The sequence below is a fragment of the Melopsittacus undulatus genome, chromosome 6 (assembly GCF_012275295.1).
Source record: "Melopsittacus undulatus isolate bMelUnd1 chromosome 6, bMelUnd1.mat.Z, whole genome shotgun sequence".
NCBI lineage: Eukaryota > Metazoa > Chordata > Aves > Psittaciformes > Psittaculidae > Melopsittacus > Melopsittacus undulatus.
Window position 1 is genome coordinate 19,319,862 of NC_047532.1, and position 23,567 is coordinate 19,343,428.

Here is a 23,567-nt window from a genome sequence, read left to right on the forward strand (position 1 = left end):
AGCTGGCAAACGCACAAGGGTTTGATGCAGTTAATGTATTTTAATCTTCACACCCACCCCCCCTTCTTTTCTTTCGCTAATTGTAGGGCTCTCAGCTGTCTGACGCCTTCTCCAGGGGACGGCAGGCTCTGCAGGGACTTCTGCGTAAACATGGGCTTAATAAGGTTGCAGTGGCAGGGAAAAGTGAGCATCCTCTTTGGGGAGGAGGGCTGGGATGGGCAGAGTGGAGTGCCGGGGTCTGGGTACCACATCAGGTTCTGCCATGGGGACATAGGGTGGACTTGACCGTGTTAATTAACCTCCTGGTGCAGCCTTGTTCTCCTCTGAGGAACAAGACAGATGGATGGGGGGAGCAAAAATGCCCCTTTTCCATGTAGCTGGGTAAGTGCAAAGTGTTGGTGTTGGACCTCCTCCACAGCTGGCTCCTGGGAAGGGCTCCCTGGGCTTTCAGATTGAGGGTAATGCACATCCAGTCTTTTCTCATTGGCCTTATCCCTTGCTTACTTGATGCATTCACCTTCCTTGGATCCAGAGGTCCTTACAAGCCTGTTTCATGCTTCTAACCCGCGTTTGAGGTGTGTTGGGAGTCCTTCATGTGGCTTGCGCCCAAAGGTGCTGCACCCCTTCATGACACAGTGGGTGCTGTCAGGAGCACCATACGTTTGTGTGAGTGACTTGGGCTGTCCCTGCAGCCCAAAGCATGGATCACACCAACAAGCAGCTGGCTCCCTGGCAGCAGTGTTTCAGGAAAGGCTCCCATGGGAGCAGCAAATATTGTGGAGCTCAAGGAGCAAGCAGTTTCCCCCACAGCCCATATTTTGGGCTGCACATTGCTCCTGTTCCTGCTGCATAGAAGAATCATAGAATCATAGAACAGTTAGGGTTGGAAAGGACCTTAAGATCATCCAGTTCCAATCCCCCTGCCATGGGCAGGGACACCTCACACTAAACCATGTCACCCAAGGCTCTGTCCAACCTGGCCTTGAACACTGCCAGGGATGGAGCATTCACAACCTCCCTGGGCAACCCATTCCAGTGCCTCACCACCCTCACAGTAAAGAGCTCAGAGCTGTGGCCGTGCCCTGGAGCGCTCTACCTGGTTGAGGGACTGAAGTTGGAGTTGGGTTGCCTTTAATTTGTGGGGGTTTTTGTCTGCCTCATCAAAGAAAAGAAAACCTGGCCTTTTTCTGCCAGCCCTCACGTGAGTTGCAAATTGAGTGAGAGGGAGACGTGGATGAAGATGAATCCCAGGAGAGAAACAGTCTGAGAGACTCTTAAACAAATGGGAACTGAGCAGCTTTGCTCTTCCCCTGGGGCTTTGGCTGTTAAATAACTCACCGAGGAGTCTGGCTGCATCTGTGTTGGTGCAGAAGTGTGTTCATATACAGGCTGGGTGTTGCTGGGTGTAAGCCACCAGGATGACTTACATGTGTATGTGTTGGGTGGTGTGCTCTTTGACATGGGGATGCATGAGCAGCCTTGGCTGGCCTTGATCTTCTGCTAGAGTTTGCATGGGTGGTCATGCTCAGAGGGAAGCTAATGTGGCCTTTCCCTCTTCTCCTTTCCCTCTGTAGGCTTCCACCTCAGCGGGACAGTAACGGAGCCGGCGACTGCAACAGAACCAGAGGTGACCTACAAGGTGGCCATCAGCTTCGACCGCTGCAAAATCACCTCAGTGACATGCGGCTGCGGGAACAAGGACATTTTTTACTGTGCCCATGTCGTGGCGCTTTCACTGTACAGGATCCGCAAGCCAGACCAGGTCAAACTCCGTCTTCCCATCTCAGAGACCCTTTTCCAGATGAACAGGGACCAGCTCCAGAAGTTTGTTCAGTATTTGATCACGGCACATCACACCGAGGTGCTGCCCACTGCCCAGAAGTTGGCTGATGAGATCCTGTCATCCAACTCGGAGATCAACCAAGTGCATGGTAATTCCTCCCTCCTCCTTGGGTGGCTCAGCACTGATTCGCTCCGTGTTTGGGGCTGAGGTGATGATTTAACACTAACAGTGGTGACCTTTGTTTTGCCATGTTTGTCTGTTGCTGCACAGAGGTGGCAGTGTCAAACTGATGTTAATGTATGGGTGCTGTGACCACATTTGTGTTGGCCATGCATCTCCACTCTGCCTCTGTTCTTTGCGTTTATCTGTCAAACACTGGCTTCAACAGGCAAGAAAAGGCAGAGCAGACACACTGATGGTGCACAAGACAGCTCAGAATAGGATGGAGAAGCCAAGGGTGGAGGAAGGAGGTACATTTAGTCCCCAGCACAGAAGGATGTGGTGCTGGAGGTGCAGTGGGGATGTGGCTCCACCAGTGCACAGGGACACATCAACCCAGCCCTGCACGTGTCTAAGTCAGGTGCAGCTGAGCTGGTGGTAGATAAAGCTTTAATCTCCATGGGCATTAATTTGTCCATAATAAATGTGTGCCACTGTCCTGACCTGCTGTACAAAGGGGGCAGAGATGTGTGCTGAGGCTTTGTGTTTGAAAGACTTCTTCCCTTGGGAAGCACTGCCTGATGGATGGTGCCCATCCCAGCCCTGCTCCAGTTGCCCGATGGCCCAGGAGGTGTCCCAGGCTCCCTGGGGCTCCCTTCATAAGCTCAAACCGGGCACCCAGGAGCTGAGGTTGGCCGGGGTCTGCAGCAATGAGCTGCTCCCTGCTGCGCCTGTCCCACCAGCTGTGGAACGGAGATAATGAACACTTATCTGCCAAGGCAGGGCGTTGTGAGGATTAACACATGCCTCTTAAGTGCTCTAAAGATGAAAAGTCCCATATGCAGCCTAAAATAGGATCTGAACTGGTTGAATCCACATGTAGAGGTGAGGCCAGGGGTCCACCTCCACCACAGGGGTGATGGCAGCTCTGATCCTGGATGTTTTCCCCTCCCTCTATCTGGTCGTTCCTGCTCCTACCTTGTGAGAGGCTTTTGTCTTCCCCACTGGCCCACATCTGCTGCGTGTGTGGTTGTGCTCTAAATTACTGGCTTTTGGGGGCAGTTCCTCTTTTCTTGTCATTAAAAAAGAATGAGGAGTTGTGGTACTGCGAGAATCTGGTGAGGTCTGTTCCCTCCCTGAGCTGATCCACTGAAGCTGAGGTTGGACAAGATCCCTTCTTGGCCATTGTTTGAGGCTGCTTTCTCCTAAGCAGATTGAAGAAAAGCCTTTAAGGCTCAGAATATTTATTGCTCTGGAGTCAGCAAAAGGCTGGTGATTGGGTCTTACAAAGATACAGATGTTGGCTCCAGTTCAGTATCTGCCTCTTGTTTTTACAAGTGGCTTTAAAAAACACAGCAACATTTCTCTGTCCCGTCACACTCATGCAAATTCACGCACTCCAGTGTGTGATTTTGAGCCGACAGAGACGCTGTTGACTTACCCAGCAGAAGGTAGCACCTGTCCCACACCCATGTGGCTGCCTGGCTGGGGGCACAAGTGAGTAAATGCCTCTGCAAGCAGAGCAACAGCCTTGTCTCATCTTAGAGCAGGATGCAGATCAGCCTTAGGCTGATGAAATGATCTGAAGGTGCTCTAAGAACCATAGATGTTGCACCCTGTGAAAAGGAAGGCTTTAGAACCCTTCATATTCAGGTTCAGAGCGATGTTGTCCAGGACTTTGGCTCTCGGTCCTGACCAGTGGTTTAAGCTTTGCCCTCCTTGTCCTGCTGATGAAGCACAGCTGCAGTGCAAGTATATCACAGAGCTACTTGAGCAGTGGTCTCAGGGTAAGGAGTAAGCCCAGAGTGTGTGGGGCTGCATATAAGAGAGCAATTTTGGGGTTCCCGTTGAAAGGGATCCAGATATTTCCCCCATGTTGCCCTTCCCAGTTGTGTTTCATGCAGGATTGCTGATCCTGGGATTTGGAATTCCTCAAGGTACACTTTGCATAGAGCTTTATGGACTTACATGTGCATTGCTTGTCTGTGTCTAGTTCAGACCCTTGGGCTCACACCTTCGTTCACCTTGGGGTTAAAGTCAAAGTGGATTTTGGCTGGCCAACCTCTGCAGCCCGAACAGTAACCCAGTGTGTGCATTGGACACCTGAGGTTATTACCCCTTGGAGCAAGAACAGCCTCTCCAGAAATCCTTTCATTTTCCCCCTCATTTCTTATGAGGAGAGGTCTGTTGAGCTTCAGATCAGCATTGGTTCTTCCCCACCTGCCTTTAGTCACTCAAAGAGCTGCTCTTTCCACATTGATGGTGAGCACGTGTGACAAAGGAGCTGATTCTGCACCTCGGGAGTGCTCCAGGCTGGCTGGGGAATGCCCCTTGTGGAAGGAGATTGTCTGGTTGTGTAAAATAAGGATTTTCAGGGCTGCTCCTTCTCCCCCTGCAGAGCCTGAACGGCAAAGAAAATCACAGGCCATTGTCTGGCACACTCGTCTCGGGGCGTCAGAGCTTTGTTCCTTGCAGGAGTCTGTAGCCGCGGGCTGTGTGCCGCATGCCGATCTTCCCGGCTGCCTTCCTAGAAGGAAATGCAAACTATCCAGTAATGATGGAGCCCTGGAGCGCAGCCAAGGCGCTCGCGTGTTCTCGAAGGATTCAATCGGAGCGCAGCGCTCTAGGTGTGCCTGCCGCTCTGCTCCCCACTTGACCTCTGCCTGCTTAAGTGGGTCACATTTCTGCTCTCACAGCCGGCTGCAAAGGGCAGCGTGCTCACAGCGAGAGCGTCTCACGTGTCTGACACCTCCGCGTCTGAAGTGGCAGCTGGAGTGAGGACACCAGGGTGGGGGTCAGTGCTGCTGCGTCCCCTCCCCAAGTGTGTCCCTGCCTGGGGACAAAGCCAGTGGCATGACTGTGTGGCATGGAGCAAGGCTGTTGTTGCACTGCTGAATGTGACCCGTGGCTGCTTGGGTTTTCGTGCTGGGGTCGTGCAGCTCGGGAGCTTGGATCCGATAGCCAGGCCTCCAATGGACAGCCAGGCCTCCAATGGAGTGAGGAGCATCTCTTGGTAGCCACCGTGGTACCCTGCTCCCTCCACTCCTCCGAGAGCATCAGCTCAGGGTTCGCATTGGTTTGCCCTTGGGACACCCTGGCCATGGGGAAATGCAAGCGGAGACAGTGGCTTGGGCCACTGGCCATGGTGGGATGTGCTGGGGTAAGTGCAGCTTTGCCACTGGGGGGGGTTCCGTGCTCTGCTACCATGAAACATGGGAAGAGTGTCTCTTTTTGAGGTGCAAATGAAGAGCAGAGAGTGCGTGCTTCAGTGCAGTAAAGTATTTCAGAGAGGGCCAGGAGGTATTGGAGAAGGCAAGGCTGTGAAAAAGAGCTGGAATGTGAATTGTAGGCAGAGAGAGGAAATTGGGGGCCAAAAGTAAGCAGTGTGGAGGAGGGGGAGCTCAGAAGCATCAGTGAGTCCTGATAGCAATGCTCAGTTTGCTGCTCTCACTGTGTGTACCCAACACCCGTTAGCAGCGAGTGCTCAGGGTCCAAGCCATCCAGCGGATTTGGGAGGTTGCATTCACCTCCTTTTGTGTTGTGGCACAGCTTGCAGGGAATGATTTGAGTTCATTTTAAGAGAAAGGCAGGATCAGTGTGGGGCGTGCAGGAGAAAGCTGCTCTCAGAAACATCCTTTGAGCCTGTCATTGGGATGTGTTGGGACTTCGGAGGCAAATGTGAGATTATTCTTGAGGAGCAGCCTGTGGCCAAGGAAGGAAGGCTGATGGAAAGAGGAAGGCTGAAGGAAGAGGCTGATGGAAACCACTGCAGGGCCAGAGACAGTGGTCATTAAAATCTTTAATTAGAAGCTTAAAGACAGGAGCGGCAGCTCTGATGGCTATGGGGCCAGAAGATTTGAGGCTTAGAGGTATCCTTTGTGTATCCTCAGTGAAGTCTGTCCCTTCCTTCCATGGGTAAGGAACAGGAGGATTTGGCAGCCCTGGTGTTTGCAGCTTGGTAACTTGCTCTGCTTGAGCATCATGGCAGGGGAGCTGCTGCCCTCAGCCCAGGAGATGTGGCTGGGACAGTCTGTCTGCCCCACGGAAATGCCAGGGGGTCACACAGTGTCTGTGACACTCAGCTGATGCTATCAAAAGGCTGGGATACTCTTCTCAGGCAGAAGTGGGAAGAGCCACAAAACCTCTGCTGTTTTGCAGTGCAAGAGCAGCTCCTTCCAAGGCCAAGCCAGTGGAGAGTCAGTGTGAATCACCAAGGGGCCTCTGTGGTCCTGCAGGACCTTCCTCGGAGCTTCCTTGGAGGAGAGGACTCTTGGTGGGAATGGCTGCTCAGGATTTACTATGGGAAAACCAGATCTGCTTATGCAAAAGCCTTAAGGAGCCTTCTGCTTCCTCTTTTCACTTTTATCCCAGATGTATTCTTGACCACCTTAAGGCTTTCCTTTAGTTCCTGGACTAATACTGTCCTTCACTTGTTGGTCCATCTTGCTCTTATGCACAGCAAGTTGGCTGTGTGGAAAGTCCCTGCCTGCTTATCCTGTCACAGTGTGCCAGGGCTGATGTTTGAGGAGTCCTCAGGCAGTCTTTAACTTTGAGATCATCCCATGACAGCATCTGGAGGGCAGCACCAGTAAATCTGTTTGAAGTTCTGCCTGCCCACTGGGGATGAGGAGAAGGTCAGGTCTCCAGGGGATTCTTGTTCCTGGTTGCTGAGCTGATGTGAATGTAAGGGAAAATAACACACCTGTGTGCTGGAAATAAAGTCTCAATTGGCAGCTCTTCCCCCTTGCCTTGCAGAGCTACTGGGGTTACTGAATTACCCCAGACCATGTGTGATGCTTGACAAGTTGGCTTCCTGCTTGACAAGCTGGACCCAACACTGGTATCAGCTGGACCAGAGAACTCCTAGCCATCATGTTGGGAGCTGGTCTGGCTTCATTTGCCCCATGGCTGTGACATGGGTGTGAATCCTCAGGCTGCCCCGGAGGCTCCATCCAACCTACCTCCCCTTGAAAATGAACCCAGAGCCTTGGCGGAGCTTGACTCCTGGCTTCGCTGCTATTTTTAATCCCTTGTTGTTAGAGTTCATTTCCTTTCTGGTGCCTGGTTATTTTCTCTCTGAGGTTTTCTGCTGTTTGTTTATTTGCTCATGTCCTTCCCACCCCCTGCCCGGAGCTGTTCCTTCATGTCTGTTTTCTCTCTGGACGCCAGAGAGGCAGCCGGGAGGCATTCAGCAACACCACCACATGCAGTCATGAGATGGCCCTTGTGAGCTGCTACCACGACGGCCAGCCCTGCTGCAGGCTCCATGGCTCAACCAGCTGGCAGAGCCCTCCCCGACACCAGCAACCATAGGACCAGCATGGCCTGATGCTGAGCAACCAGTGTGTGCTAGGCACAGTCAGCTGGGAAGACTGTGAGGGAGATGCCAAGGTGGCCACCTGCATCTTTGGATTGCTTTTACCATCAGCTCGAGGCACTGGATAATTACCCTTTTTCCTTTGCGTCACCATTCCTGCTCCAGGTGAGATGCTCTGGGAGTGCTTCTCATGCTGCCTGGCTGATGTATCTCCCCCTTCTTGCTTTTGGGATCTTGCATTCAGGATGCGCCAATGCTTTGGCATGACCCATGAGGTCCCACCACCTCCTCAGCCCTGGAAACCTGCTGCTTTCCAGTCCAGGAGCACGTTTTGCTTCCTTCATGGTGGGCAGCTAATTTCTAAGCAAAGCACTGAATTTTCCATGCCTGGCTTCATTCTGTTTTCTGATGTGTAGATTTTTCCAGTCCTTCTTTCTCAGTCTTTGTATCCGCCTGGAGAAGTCTGGCTTGGCTGTCAAACAGTTAAATCCTGAGCCCACAGTGAGGGGGAGGCCTGCTTGGAGTGTGATGGATTGCATTTTTATCTCTGTTTCTACAGCCAATGTAAACGGGCTGGCGAAACACTCTTTTCAGTCAAGATGTGCAATGGTGTTTCCTTAAATCTGAATCCGGCAGGACCAAGATCCAACACATCTGAAACAGGGCTCTTTGGAGCAGGAATGCTGCTATATGAGAAATGTGTTACGCAGGCACTGGGCTGTTTTACATGCCGTTCCCTGCTCCTTTGGAGCTGAGACATGGAATCACTCATCAGCTGCGTCATGGCATGCTGCTGCCGAAGCCCCCACGGTGTGAACATTGGCAAGGGGAAGTGGACAAATCCTGCCATTAATATTTAAACCCAGCACAAATCCCGTTGTTTGCTCTTAAATGTTTATCCAGCTCCCCGGCGTAATTGGGCAGCTCGTTATCTGCTGGGTTGCGTTGCACATGTGGGAATTGCTATTACAACCCTCTCCCTGAATCTTTTATAGGAGAGCAGAATGCATTTACAAGCAAATTTAGGTTTTATTTGGAGGCGTGTTGCTAATTTGGCTGCGGCCCGAACCCCAACGTGCGAAGTGCTCAATGTGTTGCGTGGGATGAGGAGGTTTTATTTAGCTGCACGCTTCTTTCCTCGCTGCTTGGGCTTTCCATCATTCACGCTATGTGTGAGCGGCGAGCACTGAGGGTAGCCCCGGGAACCCCAAAGAAACGCAGCCACATTTTGCATCCTGCTAACTCTGACACCTTTATTGTCACATCGGCCTCCACGAGGGACCAAGGATGAGCTGAGCTTCAGTGGGATGTGTCACCCCAGGCATCCACACCCTCCCGGTCCTTATACATGCAGGCGGGTGACCCTATAGAGGCAGCAAAGATGCTTTGGCTGGTCTGGATAGCTGCAGCTGGGAATGGCGGGCAGGATGGTGGGGAGGAGGATATTAAGAATGTGATCGTCTGGGATACCTCAGGGATGGGCTGGATAAGCACTCGTGGTAGACAGATTACTCATTGGTTCCTGATAGGGGATAATCACTGGCTTGTCTGCTCTTTATCTGTGAGATAAGGATGGGGTTAGAGGAGGGAAGGAAAAAGGCACAGAAAAGCTGAGATGACCAGGATGGGCTGTCCGTGACGTTGTGCTCCCTCGTGGCCTATGGAAGGGCTTGGCCACCAGTGCCAGGGGAGCAGGATCAGGGCACATGGGGGGCTGTAAGGTGAAAGCCTTTTGCTCATCCAGGGGCTGTGATTTCCTTTCTGCTGCCTCAGCTCCCATCCCAATTATGTGGTTGTGTAGCCTATAAATTATTCTGCACAGGGAGGAGCAGCATCCTGTCCCTTCAGCATGGTGCAGGCTGTGCCTAGAGCTTGCTGGAACCGCTCTTGGGCAGTGACTGTTAGCAGAAATTAGAGGAGTTTTGTAAAGGACATTACATACAAATAGCTGTGTCTTAGCAGGTCAGGAGCATTCTCAGCCTTTGCCGGAGGAGCAGAACCACTCAGGTTGATGTCCTCTCACTTACAAGCTGAGAAGAGACAGTTGCCCTGCTGAGCAGGCATCCTTGGAGCTTCATTTCCATGAATTGCGTTTGAGCTCCTGGTTGCAGGGAGCTGGGGTGTGCGCAGCATCCAGAGCTTTCTCCAGATGAAAGCAATGTCTGCTCCCAAACCAGATCCCGGTTGAATGGGGTAGACATCATTAAGATTTAATTGGGAATGTGTCAGCTACAGCATCCCTTGGCTGTCTGTGCAGCACCTTGCTTTTCCTGTGCTGACCCCCTTCCTCTCTCAAGAAGGAGATGAGAGAAGCAAACCAAAGTGGAGCGGAGCATCCTCCAGCCATATCAGTCCCTCCTTGGCACTGGTTTTCCCTGAGGAGTTTCTGCAGAGCAGGACTCAAAAGCAGGGAGCCAAAAAGCTGAGGTTCTGTTCCCTTTTGCACTCCTGGCTGCTCGCTGGATCTGTGCTGTTTCCTGCCCTGTGAGCCTGAGAAGCTGGGGCAATGCTGGGAAGTAGGGCAGAGCTCGGGAGGGGAAATGGGAATTGAAAGGGGCAAGGTGAAGGGAGGTGGATTCAAGCTGTTGTTTAAAGCACTTGTGGGGTTTCCTCTGCTGGTTTTTTTGTTCTCTGGAAGATGAAATGCAGGCTGTGTGTGAACACACATGTGTGTCTGCCAAAGGCCCTGCTCTGGTTACAGTTTGCTCTTTGAAGGATTATTGATCCTTTGCTCTTTCAGCAGAGGGTCTCTCCCAGACAGGCACACTGATGCACAGGGATGTGTCCCCTGTCCTGGAGCAAATGGGGGGCAGGACGAGGTGTTAACCCAGAACTCTGGAGCCTCAGTGCAGTGGTGCCTTTGTTAGATTGTTCCTAATGGGGGGAAGGGCTTGCAGGAACTGGAGCTTTACTGATGCTTAAACAAATCAGCAATGTGAAGCAGATGCACCCTGGGCAATCCCTGGAGTCAGGGAGCACTGTGGGCACTGCAGCTGCATTGCCTGCACCCCTGGGGCTTTGACCTGTGCTAGCTCAGCCTCACTTCATGTGGGGTGCAGAGGGAAAAGGGCTGGCATTAACTCTGTGGTCAGGATCCTTCCTGATGGCTGAGCAGTGGAAGGAGAGCATGATGCTGCCAGCTGGGGCTCACTGCCTGGAACCTGGTTGGTTTTCCCACACCTCATCTGATAAAATAGAGGTGGGTCCATATATAACAGAGGTAGGTCCACTTCTTGCTGGTGGGACTGCTGTTCTAAACACATTTGTCTCTTTTCTCCTCCCTCCCCATGCCCCCAGGCGCTCCCGACCCCACTGCTGGGGCCAGCATTGATGACGAGAACTGCTGGCACTTGGACGAGGAACAAGTTCGGGAGCAGGTGAAGCTGTTCCTATCTCAGGGAGGGTACTACGGCTCGGGGAAGCAGCTCAACTCCATGTTTGCCAAGGTGAGGAGGCACCCACTGCTCTCTCCCCTCTCCGCTCTGTGTGTCACGTAGCCGGCAGCTCGCCGGCTGCCCTGGCAGGGTGCCCGTCACAGCTGGGAATCTCTGCTCCAGTGCCTTCTTGCCTGGTCACGGAGCAGGCGGTTGTAATCCAGGCTCTGGGTCAGGCCTGGGTTGTCTCACCCGCTCTCCTGGCAGATCCTTTCCTCCCTCGCCATGGGCTTGCTGTGATCCCTGTGCGAGGAAGGACTTTTCCCATCTCCCCATCAGTATGGTGGAGGGAAGGCCAACCCTGCAGAGCAAACTAAGACCATGCTGAGGTGGCACCAGCCTGCGGGCTCTCCCTTTCTTTGCAGAAGGGCCTTGTTTTCATTTTCTTGATTGCTTGGTCGTCTTCACAGCCTACGCTGTGGCTGCTGCACAGCTGAATTCCAACCAGCCACGTCACAGCCATTGCATGAGTATTATAATGTATGACTATCCTTGGAACTGGATGGTCTTAAGGTTCTTTCCAACCCAAACCGTTCTGTGATTCTATAATCATATATGTTGACAGTCTGGATCCCCATTCTGAGGGAACCGTGGGTTGCCAGCCAGGTGACAATGTCTTAAACACCTCTGAGGGATCGTGGTTTGTCTCACAAAAGACCTTCACTCTGTCCTTTCCAGGTCCGGGAGATGCTGCGCATGAGGGACTCCAACGGGGCCAGGATGCTGACGTTGATAACAGAGCAGTTCATGGCTGATCCTCGGCTCTCCCTCTGGAGGCAGCAGGGAACAGGCATAACGGAGAAGTGCCGGCAGCTGTGGGATGAGTTGGGTAAGGGTCACCACCTTGCAGAGAGCAGCAGCAGGGTTGCCTGGGCTGCTGGGCCAGCAGACATCATCCCAGAGGCCTTGAGGCTCTTTTGTTGGGGCAGAGACCCTGAGAGATGGCAGGAGCTAACTCTGTCCCCTGTTGGGGAAATACTTGTGGGACAGCTGGATCAGGCTCAAGCTACACAGTTCAACACCTTAAACCAGCCCCTCTCCTGCAAAGGGGTCAAGGATCATCATCCATGTGTAAAACATGGTTGGCCCTATACTTGGAGTAGCCTGGTGCTTGGGGTGCTGCTCTGAAGCCTTGGCAAGGGAGGGCACAGGGGCTGGTGAGCTCCAAAGGCTGGATGTAGCCTGGACATGGAAGTGCTTTTCCTGGAGGAGGAAAGGCAGATCCTCAAGTCTCATCCCATCTAACAGATTTCTGCCTGCACTGGTGCATGTTTCCAGGGTAAGGGGGTAGGATGGCCAGCACAGGGCCTGGCTAGAAGGGAAATGCAGTTCTGGGTAGTTGTAGCTAAGCTCCTTAGACACCAGCTCAGCTGGGTGACACTGTAATATCATTAGAATGAAACATTTAGATGAGCTGGGCCCAGGGAGGTTGGGTGTGTGGTGGAGTTAACCCAGCAGTTCTGCTAACTTGGGCTAACGCATCTTATGGTTATGGCTTGTGCCATAGTAAATTTGATCTTCTGCTGCCTGCTGATCTTCTTGTGTAAGAACAAGGGTTCATGGGTTGGTACCAAAGTGATGTTGTAGAGCTGGAAGAAGGTGGTCCAGGGTCTTGAGCAGCTGAAACTGCAGCTGGGATCCCAGATCCTCCTACCAAGTGCCTAATAAATGCAGACATAGCTGTGAGACTGGAGAGCCTGGCCAAACAATGCAGACAAGGGCCGGGCACGGGTGGGATGTCTTGCTTCTGTGTGAAGTTCTGTGGATGGAAATAACTATACCAGCTCTGGAGAGCTTGTCTGTGCTTGCTTGCCAAGAAGATGTTTCCAGGATTTTGGGACGCTGCAGCTAGATGTTTGGATATGCGAAAATCCTGAAGACATGGCCAAATCCACCAAGCCAGACTTTCCACATGGAAGAAAACAAACACATTGGTGAAATGTGGATGGATGGATGGCAGGGAGGCCTGGACACAGGAAACAATTCACCCAGATTATTTGGTCAGGTTTCAAACCCACCCTCCAAGCCGAGAGCCCTCCCTCCCTCCACGCAGGAGGCAGGAGTGGTTGGGTTTCAGTCTCAGCCATGCAGGGACAACGTTGATGTGTGTGGTTTTGGTTGACAGAATGGGAGGAGGTGACAGCACGTCCCCGTCAGCAGATGGCAAGGTGGCCAAGGAACGTCAGGGCTCTACTAAGGCTGGATCAGTGTGACAGCAGGTGAAGCATGGTGCCAGCCAATGCACGTCAGAGCAAGTGGCTCGCCTGGTGCAGGAAAGGCATGCAGGAGGGTCTGGGCATCTGTGTGCTGAAGAGAAGCCCCTGCAGAGGACACAGTGATGGTCCAAGAAGTGGCTCCAGGGCAGGATGTGCATGGACTAGACTCAAAAGTAGGGATTATTGCCCCCATTATACAGAAGTCTTTGGATTTAGCCTTGGGAAGCATTTGCTGCAGGTGCAGATCATCCCTCTGAATCATAGTTTGGGTTGGAAGGGACCTTCAAAGGTCATCTAGTCCACACCCCCTGCAATGAGCAGGAGCAACTTCAACTAGATCAGATTGCTCAGAACCACATCCAGCCTGGCCTTGGACATCTCCATGGGTGGCACATCCACCACCTCTCTGGGCAGCCAGTGCAAGGGTTTTACCACCCTCATTGTAAAGAATTTCATCCTTGTCCAGCCTGAATCTCCTCTTTTAGTCCAAAACCATCACTCTCATAGTATCGCAACAGGATCTGCTGAAGTCTTTCCCCATCTTTCTCATAGGCCCCCTTTAAGTACTGAAAGGCTGCAATAAGCTCTCCTTGAAGTCTTATTTTCTCCAAGCTGAACAACCCCAATTCTCTCTCAGCCTTTCCTCATAGGAGAGGTGCTCCATTCCTCTGATCATTTTCATGGCCTCCTCTGGACCGTCTCCAGCAGCTCCATGCCTTTCCCATACTGAGAACTCCAGAGCTGGATGCAGTACTCCAGGTGGGGTCTCACCACAGCAGAGCAGAGGGGCAGAATCACCTCCCTTGACTTAATGGACGCACAGAGGGACCAGACCTGCAGTGACTTGGGGCGTGCACCAGTAATGACCATTAGCAATGCAGAGAGATGTCCCAGGCCATCACTGGATGGGTAACAGTAGCTGGGGCACGTGGGGCAGTGAAGGCATGTTGTCCAACCGCCTGCGGGCTGCAGATGCCAAAGCTGCCCGGCGTTGCTGCTGCTGCCAAGGGGAGGGATTAGGGGCCTGTTGCTAGCTGCTGCGGGAAGCCCCGGCACAGCCCGTGTTCCCCTGCCACGTGGAAGAGAAAAATGAACCTCACAGAAATGATTTTTGGGCACGTGTTTAATAATTAATCATCGATTTTAGCAAAGGCTGCATCACAGACTTGTGTGGGATTGGAGGAAGATCAGCCCTAAAGAAGATTGTGGGTTTATGCTGGGGAAAATGTAAAGGATTTTGCAGGATTTCAGAGTTTTAAAAGGGTGGAGGGGTGGGGGGGGAAAAAGGGATTATATCAATAAAAACAGCATCGTTTGCTTGTGCTTGTGCTGCCAACTGAGCATCACTGCCCCGTCTGCTGGGGAGCCGAAGGAAAGACCTGCTGGATGGAGAGCTCTGCGGCGTGGGAGCATTTGCCCTGGCGCATTAGTACTTACGATTAAAGCCTAATTACAGAAAATAGACGAAAAACCAGCTGAAGTGCAGCCTGACCTTAATCTGCCCGCAGACGGGTTTATTTATCTCGGCCACTTGTTTACAGTGGGGAATTTCAGCAGATTAAGCCGGGGAGCGACCCTGTGGGAAACAGGAGAGTTTCTTTGATGGTTTGGAAACTCGGGCGCGGGATCGGGAGCGCCTGGCCTCTCCAGGGCTGGCAGCCGGGACTGCTGCGCTGGGAAGGCTCCGACCTGCCCCCCCACACACACTTTGTCCCTGCACCCAGCCCCATCATCAAAAAGCATTTTTGTTTAGAGGCTTAGCTTAATCGTGATCTGCCGCTTTGTTCCGTGCTTAACCTCCTGCCGTCGGAAAGTTCAGATGAAGGTTTCTGCAGCATGTGAACAGACACAGCCTGACCCAGCCTGGCTCAGGACAGGAGTCACTTGTGCTGTCAGCTGATGTCACTTGACCACAGGGCTCAGAAAACCCCTCTTTTCCATCTCTCAGATAACAACTGTGGCTGAGACAGATGCGAATCTCTCCTGCCTCCTCATCCCCACCTCCGTGCCACAGCTTCCCATCTGCAGGAGAGCCCAGGGACACAGCATTTTGACAGGCAAGGGATGCCTCAGAGGGCTCCCAAAAATAGGCTGCAAAGTCATGAGGCTTCCGAGGATCATACCTTAGCTGAGCTGTGGGAGCCAACAATCCAACGGGCGCATCCGATTCCTGCGGGTGGCAGAGGTTTATGCCCTCAGGGTGGCAGTGAGCAGGCACCCACTGCTCAGCTGAGGGACAGGAACCACAGCCTTAAGGAGGACTCATTTTCTGCTGCTGTGACCTGATTTAGTCAAAGATGCTGTGTCCATGCAGCCTCTATGGAGCCTGGAGTGTGGCATAGACCTGCACTGGGAAGAATGGGCCCTGAAAGCCACTAAAGAGATAGGCCTTCTCTTGTGTGTGCATTAATCACTGATACTGCAGCTCAGAAGTCTCATTCCTCCTTGTTCATCAGCAAAGAGCGGGGTTTCAGTGCGGTTTCCTGAAAGCAGCAGAGCTGAGGTGTGGATGGAGCTGGACCATCCAAGGGCTGCTTTGTGTATTTGCTGATCTTCAGTGCCTATGGTTGCTTTTCATGTTCCTGGGTGCAATGCTGCTGCCTTCATCTGTGTCATGACACCATGATGTCTCTTCTGCCAAGCCAAGCCATTCCAAGGAGCTGGAGCACAGCCTCTAAGCCTTATTAATGACTTGGAACCAAAGATGTCCACAAGTTGCAACCATCAGAGGACCCAGGAGAGGCACCCCAAAAGTACCACCAAAGCTCAGCTGTAACCCAGAGGAAGCTGGATGAGGACATCACTGCTCAGCCTGGTTCTGCCTCACATCTGGCTGTGTCAGAGCTGCAGGCTCGCTTGGAGCTGTTTGGCTCGATTCATGGCTGTGCAGCTGGGAACTGCCTCACAAAACAGTGGGTGAGGGAGGTGGTTTGGGAACATGGAGGAATCCCATCGCCAGCAGCAGAGCCATATCGGGTCATGTTGTCCTGCTGCTGGCTGTCATTTTGGGATGGGAACATTGGCTCTGGGAGTGATGGAGAAGTGGGGGAGAGCAGCTGGCTGGGTGGGGAGGAGGAAGATGCTCCAGGTCTCTGCTGGGCCTATGGAGGAGAAGCAGGAGAGGGTGTTTCTGTGGCAGGCTAGGCTGTCCTCTGTGTGTGGCAGGCTCCAGTGTGGGCAGAGAGAGGAGCAGCACAGGCTGCTCAGCCCAGGGGGATCCCTGGGGACATTGCCCAGCTATCCCACCCCACAGGGCAGGCACAAGGGAAGGGACATGCTGTATGCTGGCAGCCCTGCAGGGAGGTTTGAACAGAAATGCCATTAGCTACAGGGCAGTTCCTCATTTTGTACTTATTTAGGTTGTCGCAGCCCTTTTCAGAGCAGTGGGTGACCCGGGAGAGTCAGCAAGGCTCAGTTCACAGCACCAGCATCAGCCCTGTCTTGTGAAAGGATGAGCTGGATCTTGATGACAAATGACCTTGGGCCTGGGTTTGCCTGTAAGGCAACAGGCAGCATCATCAGGCCTGTGAAATCTCATGACAGGGGTGTCAGCATGGGTGTCCTGCTGATGGGCACCTCTGCTTGTGAGACCGGAGGGCTCACGCCTTCAGGGCTCTTGCCTGCGTGACATCAAGCCAAGTGCCAGGTTCCTCTGCTGGTTCCTCTGCAGGCTCTGGGGGTTATTTGGGATTGAAAAAAGAAAAAGGAAAGGAAAAAAAAAAGGAAGAAAATACACCAAATCTCCTTTTTAAATAGTTGAATGCAAATGGCCTGAAGAACAATGGCAGATGAAATAGCATTCGGAGCGGGCTTTAAAGCACTTGGAACATGGGTAGGATCAAAATCAGGTTAGTCTTTGGAGATAGAGACTCTGCAGCTTGCCAGTGTTTTTAAGCATGCTTTGATGTGTAGTTCAAACACTAGATTTGTCCTGGCAGACAGAAGCACTCACAAATTCATACACAGCCGCTCTCTCCTTCCCTCCTCCCCACTGTCCCCCATCTCAGGAGATTATAATTTAGCTTCATTACGGAGGAGTTTTACTGTATTTAAGAGCTGTGTAAATCCCCCTCCTGGGTCTGTGCATTATGCTGAAATGAGCTTACGAACACCGACAGAACCTTGCCGGCTCTCGTGGCAGCAGAAGAGCTTTGCCCCGTGGGTTTGGTGGTGGCACCTCCTTGATTCCTTGGCTTTGTTTAGGGGCGCTGTGGGTGTGCGTGGTGTTAAACCCGCACTGCAAGCTGGAAGAGAAGTCCTGCTGGCTCCGGCAGCTGCGCAAGTGGGGCGAGATGGATGTGTGTCCCCTGGAAGATGGGAATTACGGTAACGAGCTTCCCAACATCACCAACGCGCTCACACAGAGCTCTGGTCACAGCCAAGGTGAGTGCGGGCAGGGAGTGGAAATGCAGGCAGGGGTTAGGTCTGGGTCACAACTCACCCCAAAGTCAACAGACCTCAGTTCACCTGTGGTGATGTGTCCGGGAGTCATGGGAATACAAAACAGTTCTTGGAAATGTTTGGGTCTTTGCTGCATCTTGGTGAAGTTGCCTCTATTTTGAGCATCAAATTAGTGGCTGTTTTAAAGCAATTTGACTTTGGGGGAGTTTAGACCCCTATGGTATGGTTTGAGTATGCAGTCCTACAGAAAACCTGCACTGCTTGAGTTGGAGGGGAGATGAGCTTGGAAGCCCTGGCTGTAATGTGGGAGTGAAGAGTTGGAGATGATGCACAGCCCCTTTCTCTGCCCTTGAGCCTTGCTTATGGGCTGTGATTCAGGTGGTAGATAAGCTGTTAGCCAGGAATGTTAAATGCCATTCATGTGCAGAGCTCAAATGGAGCAATGTAGTTATGGGGTTGTTCCTTCATGCCAAAATATTTCCTCAACCCCTGACAAAGCATTTGATCCCTTTAAATTTAACCACTTGTCCACTTTGCACAACAGGAAGAGGGAAATTAATTGAAAAATTACTGCTCTTGTTGTCCCTCTATCTGCTGTGCTGGAATTACTCTCTGGTGTGTTACGTGTGGCGGAAGTGGGAAGAGGACAGGTTGGCAGCCATGCCATGAAGGAAACTTCACTCTCCTGGGTGGGATTAGCCCCACAGCAGGGGTTCAGGAGGATGCATGCTGCCAACCCACCCCAGCCACAGCCAGGACCGCATGTCCCTGTGTGCCTCCCTGTGCGCATCCTTTGGGAACAGCTTAAATTAAACCTGGCCTTGCTCCCATGTCCTGTGCAAGCCCTGGGACTCCCCCTTGGTGTTCCCAGCTTCATCAAGGATTCACTGTGGCATTCGGAGCAGGTTGCTGAGGCTGAGCAGGTCACTTTATTTAGACGAGCAGGGAGTTTCCAAAGCATGGGCCTAGGACATCCCTGTGTCCCTATGCTCCTGCATCTCCAAGCAGGGAACTGAGAGCAGGATGGATCCTGGAGGTGTCCCGAGGTTAATGTTTGTGTGTATGCAAATACTGCTGCAGGTTGCTGCCAGCCTCTTTCATTGCTGAAGAAGAACAGCTGATTCCTGAAATCCTTCCTGGTAAAGTGAGCGGGCTTGGTTCTCTATGCAGCAGCACCTGGTTCATTTCTCTCCACCTTGGGGTGCCTGCAGCATTCAGCCTAATTGCTTGTTGCCATCGTTTCCTTAGTGTGTTTATGGAGCCTTCCTGGATCAGCTTTGAGCAGTGCCGTTTGTTTTTCACTCTTGAATGCTTTTAACTTGGCCTGTCTTGTGGGTTTCAGGACCGACCATTCATCATTGCACCTCCTTTAGGGCTTCCAGTTCTGCAGCCTGCCGGCTGTGTTTGGCCTTCATGATCCGATGTGGCTGGAGCAGTAGCAGGATTGCTCCAGACAGGCCTTTTCCTCCTGACAGACCACTTGTCTGATCTGTCTGGACAGTGTGAAATGCTTGCCCAGCACTTGATAGCTCCAAAAACATCAGTGAAGTTACAGAGCAGCTCTGCAGAGGAGCAGACATCTGCTGCAGAGCAACAGTGGGCTTTCAGATGATGATATCTCCTCCCTTCCAGCCCCCTCACACAGCCCACAGAGGTTGCTAGAAGGTGATGGTTCCCCCCATTGCCAGAAGACAGATGAGACACACTCATGGAGTTCCCTTCATGGCTTCATGGAATCCCAGGCTGGTTTGGGTTGGAAGGGACCTTAAAGCTCATCCAGTTCCAACCGCCTGTCTTGGGCAGGGACACCTTCCACTAGAGCAGGCTGCTTAAAGCCCCATCCAACCTGATCTGTGTCACTGTGGTTCAGTGAAGCTGGGAGACTGTGCTGGAGCAGAAGAGTGATGCAAGGCATTAACGCTGAGGAAGCCCAGTCCTGACTCTTGGCAGTGAATGTCACAGGGGTGGGAAGGCACTGCCACATTTCAAGGCGTCAGCCTCGTATGTGACTTGGGATTATCATTGGAAAGCAAACAGATGGGCAGTCCTGCCTCTTTTCACACCTCTCTGATCAAGGCAGCTATTCTAGCAAGTTACTTTGCAGTGCTGTCTAAGGAGACAGCAGTCTCCATCAGATGGGACGGGCAGCAGAGATATCTGAAGGCAATCTGTCGCAGTGCAGGAGCCAGAGCCCCTGAGCTCAGCTAGGAGTGTCTGGGGTGGGAGCTGTGGGGCTTTGTTCTCATTGTAAAGGCATTTCTGTGCCCAGGGGGTCATGTCTGGAGGCAGGAACAGGCTGCCCCTGCCCCACCACGGCACTGACTGCTTTTCTCTTTGCAGACTCGTTGGCCAGGCCCAGACGAACCGTGTTCACGCGAGCGATCGAGGGCTGTGACCTGCACTGGCAGGACAGCCACTTGCAGCGCATCATTAGCAGTGACTTCTACGTGTCTCCCTCCTACCAGCGGGAGGGCGAGAGCCTCCTCTTCAACTCCCAGGGGCAGCCGCTGTGGCTGGGTGAGCATCCAAACCTGGCATGGCTGGGGTGGGTAGGTGCTAGTGGAGAAGAGCCACCCAAAGCATCAAAAGAAAGCTTTGGTACCCTGGCTCTTTGCAAGCTTCTGCATCCTAGATTGAAATTACCTCCCTGGCCCTTAGCCTGAGGATAGGGCGAGCAGAAGAACTGGATGCTTTCCCACACCCCAGCCACAGTCCTTACAGCAAATCCAACAGCTTCACAGTCTGGGTTCCCCTTGGGCAGCTTGGACCAGGTTCATCATGTTCTCTTTCATCCTCCCAGTGTTATCTGTCCCCATGCAAGCTCTCACTGTTTCCAGTGCAGCAGGACTGGACAATTAATCCTTGGAAGTTGTCTGGAGGGCACAGCTGTATCCTCTGGATTTTTAATTCCCTACTCTCACTCTCTCTTTAGTCTTGCCTCAAAGGCAATTAGCAGAGAGTACAATTAAGCCTTGTATGAGTTTAAGGCACCCAGGATCAGTTAAGCCCAGTACCCTCCTGTGTTGTAGACCTTTAGTCAATGTACCTCAAGCCACACAACTTCTCTCCTGCAAAGTCATGACCCTGGGTAGATCTGTAGACCCTCGACAGCTATGATGAGGCTGTGATGAGAACAAGTGAGATGAAGGGCTTGTGAGTGCTTGCTGTAGCTCTCAGTCCTCAGACTGACCCCAAAATGGGAAATGCAGGCCCCCCAGACCTCCATAAGGTTGGATGCCTCATCCCTACAGCCCAAGAGGTGAGTATATGGACATGGGACGACTCCGAACCCACCACTGCATTGTCATCTGCTCCAGTAGCCAGGGTCTGCCATCACCCAGCCAGAAGGGGAGGAGAGTATTTAAAGTCATCCAGAGATGTGGTTTCTGCAGCAGCTGGCACTAAGTTGCTCATAAGGCCAGGATATAAGTTAAAAAGGGCACATGTGAAGGCTGTTGGTGCACCTCTGCTAGCTTAGCTGGAGCAGGAAGGGACACTTCTACTCTGGGAAGAGTTTTGTGTAGCTGCAGGCAGCAGGTTTCCTCCCTGCGCAGCCATAGGTAGCAGTGGTAGGTTACTGCTTCCATGGACTCCATCTAGCAGGGATGTGGGGGCCCCAGCTGCCCTGTCCCCAGCATAATCTGGGTTCTGGCGAGCCCTTTGGCCCAGTTGGTTGGTGCATGTTATTTTTCTGATGTATTTGCTGTGATTCTGGGATTTTGGGCTCTGGCTTTCTTGGCACCCCTTCAGGGATTCGGTGCTGGGAGAGGAGTGTGATTTGTCAGCAGCTTCAGTGATGAATTCAGCAAGAAGCTGAATATTCCATCCGTTTAGCAAATGAATAGAGGGAGCAACAAGAAGCTCTTTTACAGATGTGTCTGTTCTGAAACCTCTTCCTCGTGCATTTCTTGCGGGTGACCTTTGGGATGTGGAAACCCCGTTTGTGGGGGTGGTTGTCTGCATTTCCAGAGCTTTCTGAGTTCTTCCAGGAATAGAAATTATCCCTTTACCATAATTTTAGATCTTCATGTTTGCCTTCCCCCGCTCCCTAACCCCCACCCTTGCTAGGACGTTTTGCAAGAAAATGGGATTTTCACTGCTTGTTATGCAGCATGTCATGTCATCTGCTCCTGCTAATTTCTCACTCAGTCATAATCCTCCTCACAATTGCTTGATATTTCAGGTGAGAGCAGGAACAGATGAATTCCTGAGCAATTTGAGTCTTGAGGGTTCACACAACTGTTCCTAATAATAAAACACCAGGTAGGAGGGCTGCAGAATAGACGGGGTGTCTGCAGAGCGTGCTCCATGGAGGTGTTAAGGAAGCAGTTCAAAGCATCACCTCCAGTCTGCCAGTGCCCCCAGCGCAGGGCTGGATGCACAGCCATCACCTGTGCGTGAGAGCTGGGAGAGGTGCTGGATGAGACACCAGGAAGTGTTTGGGTGCACGGCAGTGAGAGAAATCACCATAAGCCATGTGGATTTTAGGAGAAATGAACAGCAGGGTTGTCACAACCTGGGTTCGGAGCCGTCGTATTGCAGCAATGGTGTGTTGGAAATGCCTCCATTAGATAAGGTTTGTGGAGGTGGGGATTTAGGCACTGACGTAGCTGCTGTGGGTTGAACGTTGTAGGAGTCCTGTTAGTATTCCTGGTAGGTATCCCTGCCAGGAGGAAGGAGAAAGGGATGAATTCAAGACAAGGAGCAGGAGTTTTGCAGGGGTTTGGGGAAGATCAGAAGAAGAAAATGATCTGAAGCCTGATGCTATCAGGATCCCCCTCCCCCCCCGATCAGTACCATCCTGTGAATTTCTGTGCTCCTCTGCCTCAACCATGCCCATGTTTGTCCTTGCTTTTCAGAACACGTCCCTACCGCCTGTGCTCGGGTGGATGCCCTGCGCTCCCATGGCTATCCCAGGGAAGCTCTCCGACTAACTGTTGCCATAATCAACACCCTGCGACTGCAGCAGCAAAGGCAGCTGGAGATATATAAGCACCAGAAGAAAGGTATGAGTGGAACTATGGGAGAAGTGTCCCACCAGGTCTGTCTGGAGAGTCTCAGCTGGTTGGAAATGTCTTCTCCACCTCAGAGAGAGGTGTTGCCCCAGCCAGAGCAGCAGAGGTTGATGCTGGGCACTGCTGTATGGCATTACTCACACCCTAGAAAGGCAAACTGGTGCATCCGGTTGCTTGAGCCAAACTGCGTTGGTACCCACGTGCTACGGACAGAGGGGCCCATGTGCTGTCTTTAGGCTGCTGGAGTAGGGATGTTCATATTCCCACTGTCACTGTGACTTGTTGCCTATAAGGACTGCACAGGCAAGTGATGCCTGCATGAAAGAGGAGTTGCTTTTTCACAGAGCTGCAGTAACTGGCTGTGTGTGCTACCTCCACCTTGCATTTGCTGAATAAATTATTCCAGGAGGCAAGCCCAGTGTTTCTCCTATTGCAATTGCAGTTGGCAGGGAGCTGGGGTCAGTTACTGCAGTGCTACTGGTGACCAGTGACTCGTGAACCTTGCCAGCTTGAGATCATCAAAAGATGGAGCCTTTGGGACTCACTGGGAGTCTCTGTCATCTCCAAGGAGATTTCTCCTTGTGTTTCCAAAACATTCAGGCTACCATTGCAAAGGAGTCCCTAAGTCTGACTTTATAAACTCCATCTTGGGTCTCTGCAGTCCCCTGTGTCCTCCCAGAACAGAGAACAAACTATTGCATCTCAAGGGGCCTTAGGAGCATGTTTTATTGTTGGGTGCCTGCTCCTGATGTCTGGCAGTGTGCATGGTGGCTGCTCCTTGCCCTTGTGAACTACCATGTCAGAGTTGGCCCTGGAGGTCCCTGAGTCCAGGCTATGGGGTAAGAAAAGGCCACTCTGGTCTCAGAGACTCCTGTGGGTGCAGAATCTGTCTAAGTTCCTCACTCTTACAGTCTTTCTGCTCCATGTTTTGCAGAGCTGCTGCAGCGAGGAGCCACAACCATCACTAACTTGGAGGGCTGGGTAGGCCACCCTCTGAACCCCATCGGCTGCCTCTTTCTCACCCTGACCGAAGCTTGTAGATTAGAAGAGGAAAACTGCCTTGAAATTTCAGGTACTGAGTGCTCCTCCCGGCTCCTTCCTGGTGGCTGCTGCTGCACTGAGCCCGGGGGGCAAACCCTAGGGCAGGACTGGGGCTCAGGGCTCCTGGGCTTTGAGCCTCCCCTCTCTGTGCCCTTGCAAGGAGCAGTGAGGACAAGAGCTGCAGTGCAGAGAGCAGGAGTT

At 52.3% G+C, this 23,567-nt stretch overlaps 1 protein-coding gene across 1 annotated transcript in view; it reads left to right on the plus strand.

The window, feature by feature from the left end:
* Window positions 1–23,567, plus strand: part of ZSWIM5 (zinc finger SWIM-type containing 5) — a 100,400-nt gene that overhangs the window by 68,296 nt on the left and 8,537 nt on the right. Inside the window, exons 2-8 of the mRNA XM_034063870.1 lie at window positions 1,575–1,931; window positions 10,557–10,705; window positions 11,372–11,522; window positions 17,113–17,292; window positions 19,651–19,827; window positions 22,170–22,316; window positions 23,260–23,397. Coding sequence (XP_033919761.1) covers window positions 1,575–1,931; window positions 10,557–10,705; window positions 11,372–11,522; window positions 17,113–17,292; window positions 19,651–19,827; window positions 22,170–22,316; window positions 23,260–23,397 — 1,299 coding nt within the window. The remainder of the gene's footprint in view (window positions 1–1,574; window positions 1,932–10,556; window positions 10,706–11,371; window positions 11,523–17,112; window positions 17,293–19,650; window positions 19,828–22,169; window positions 22,317–23,259; window positions 23,398–23,567) is intronic.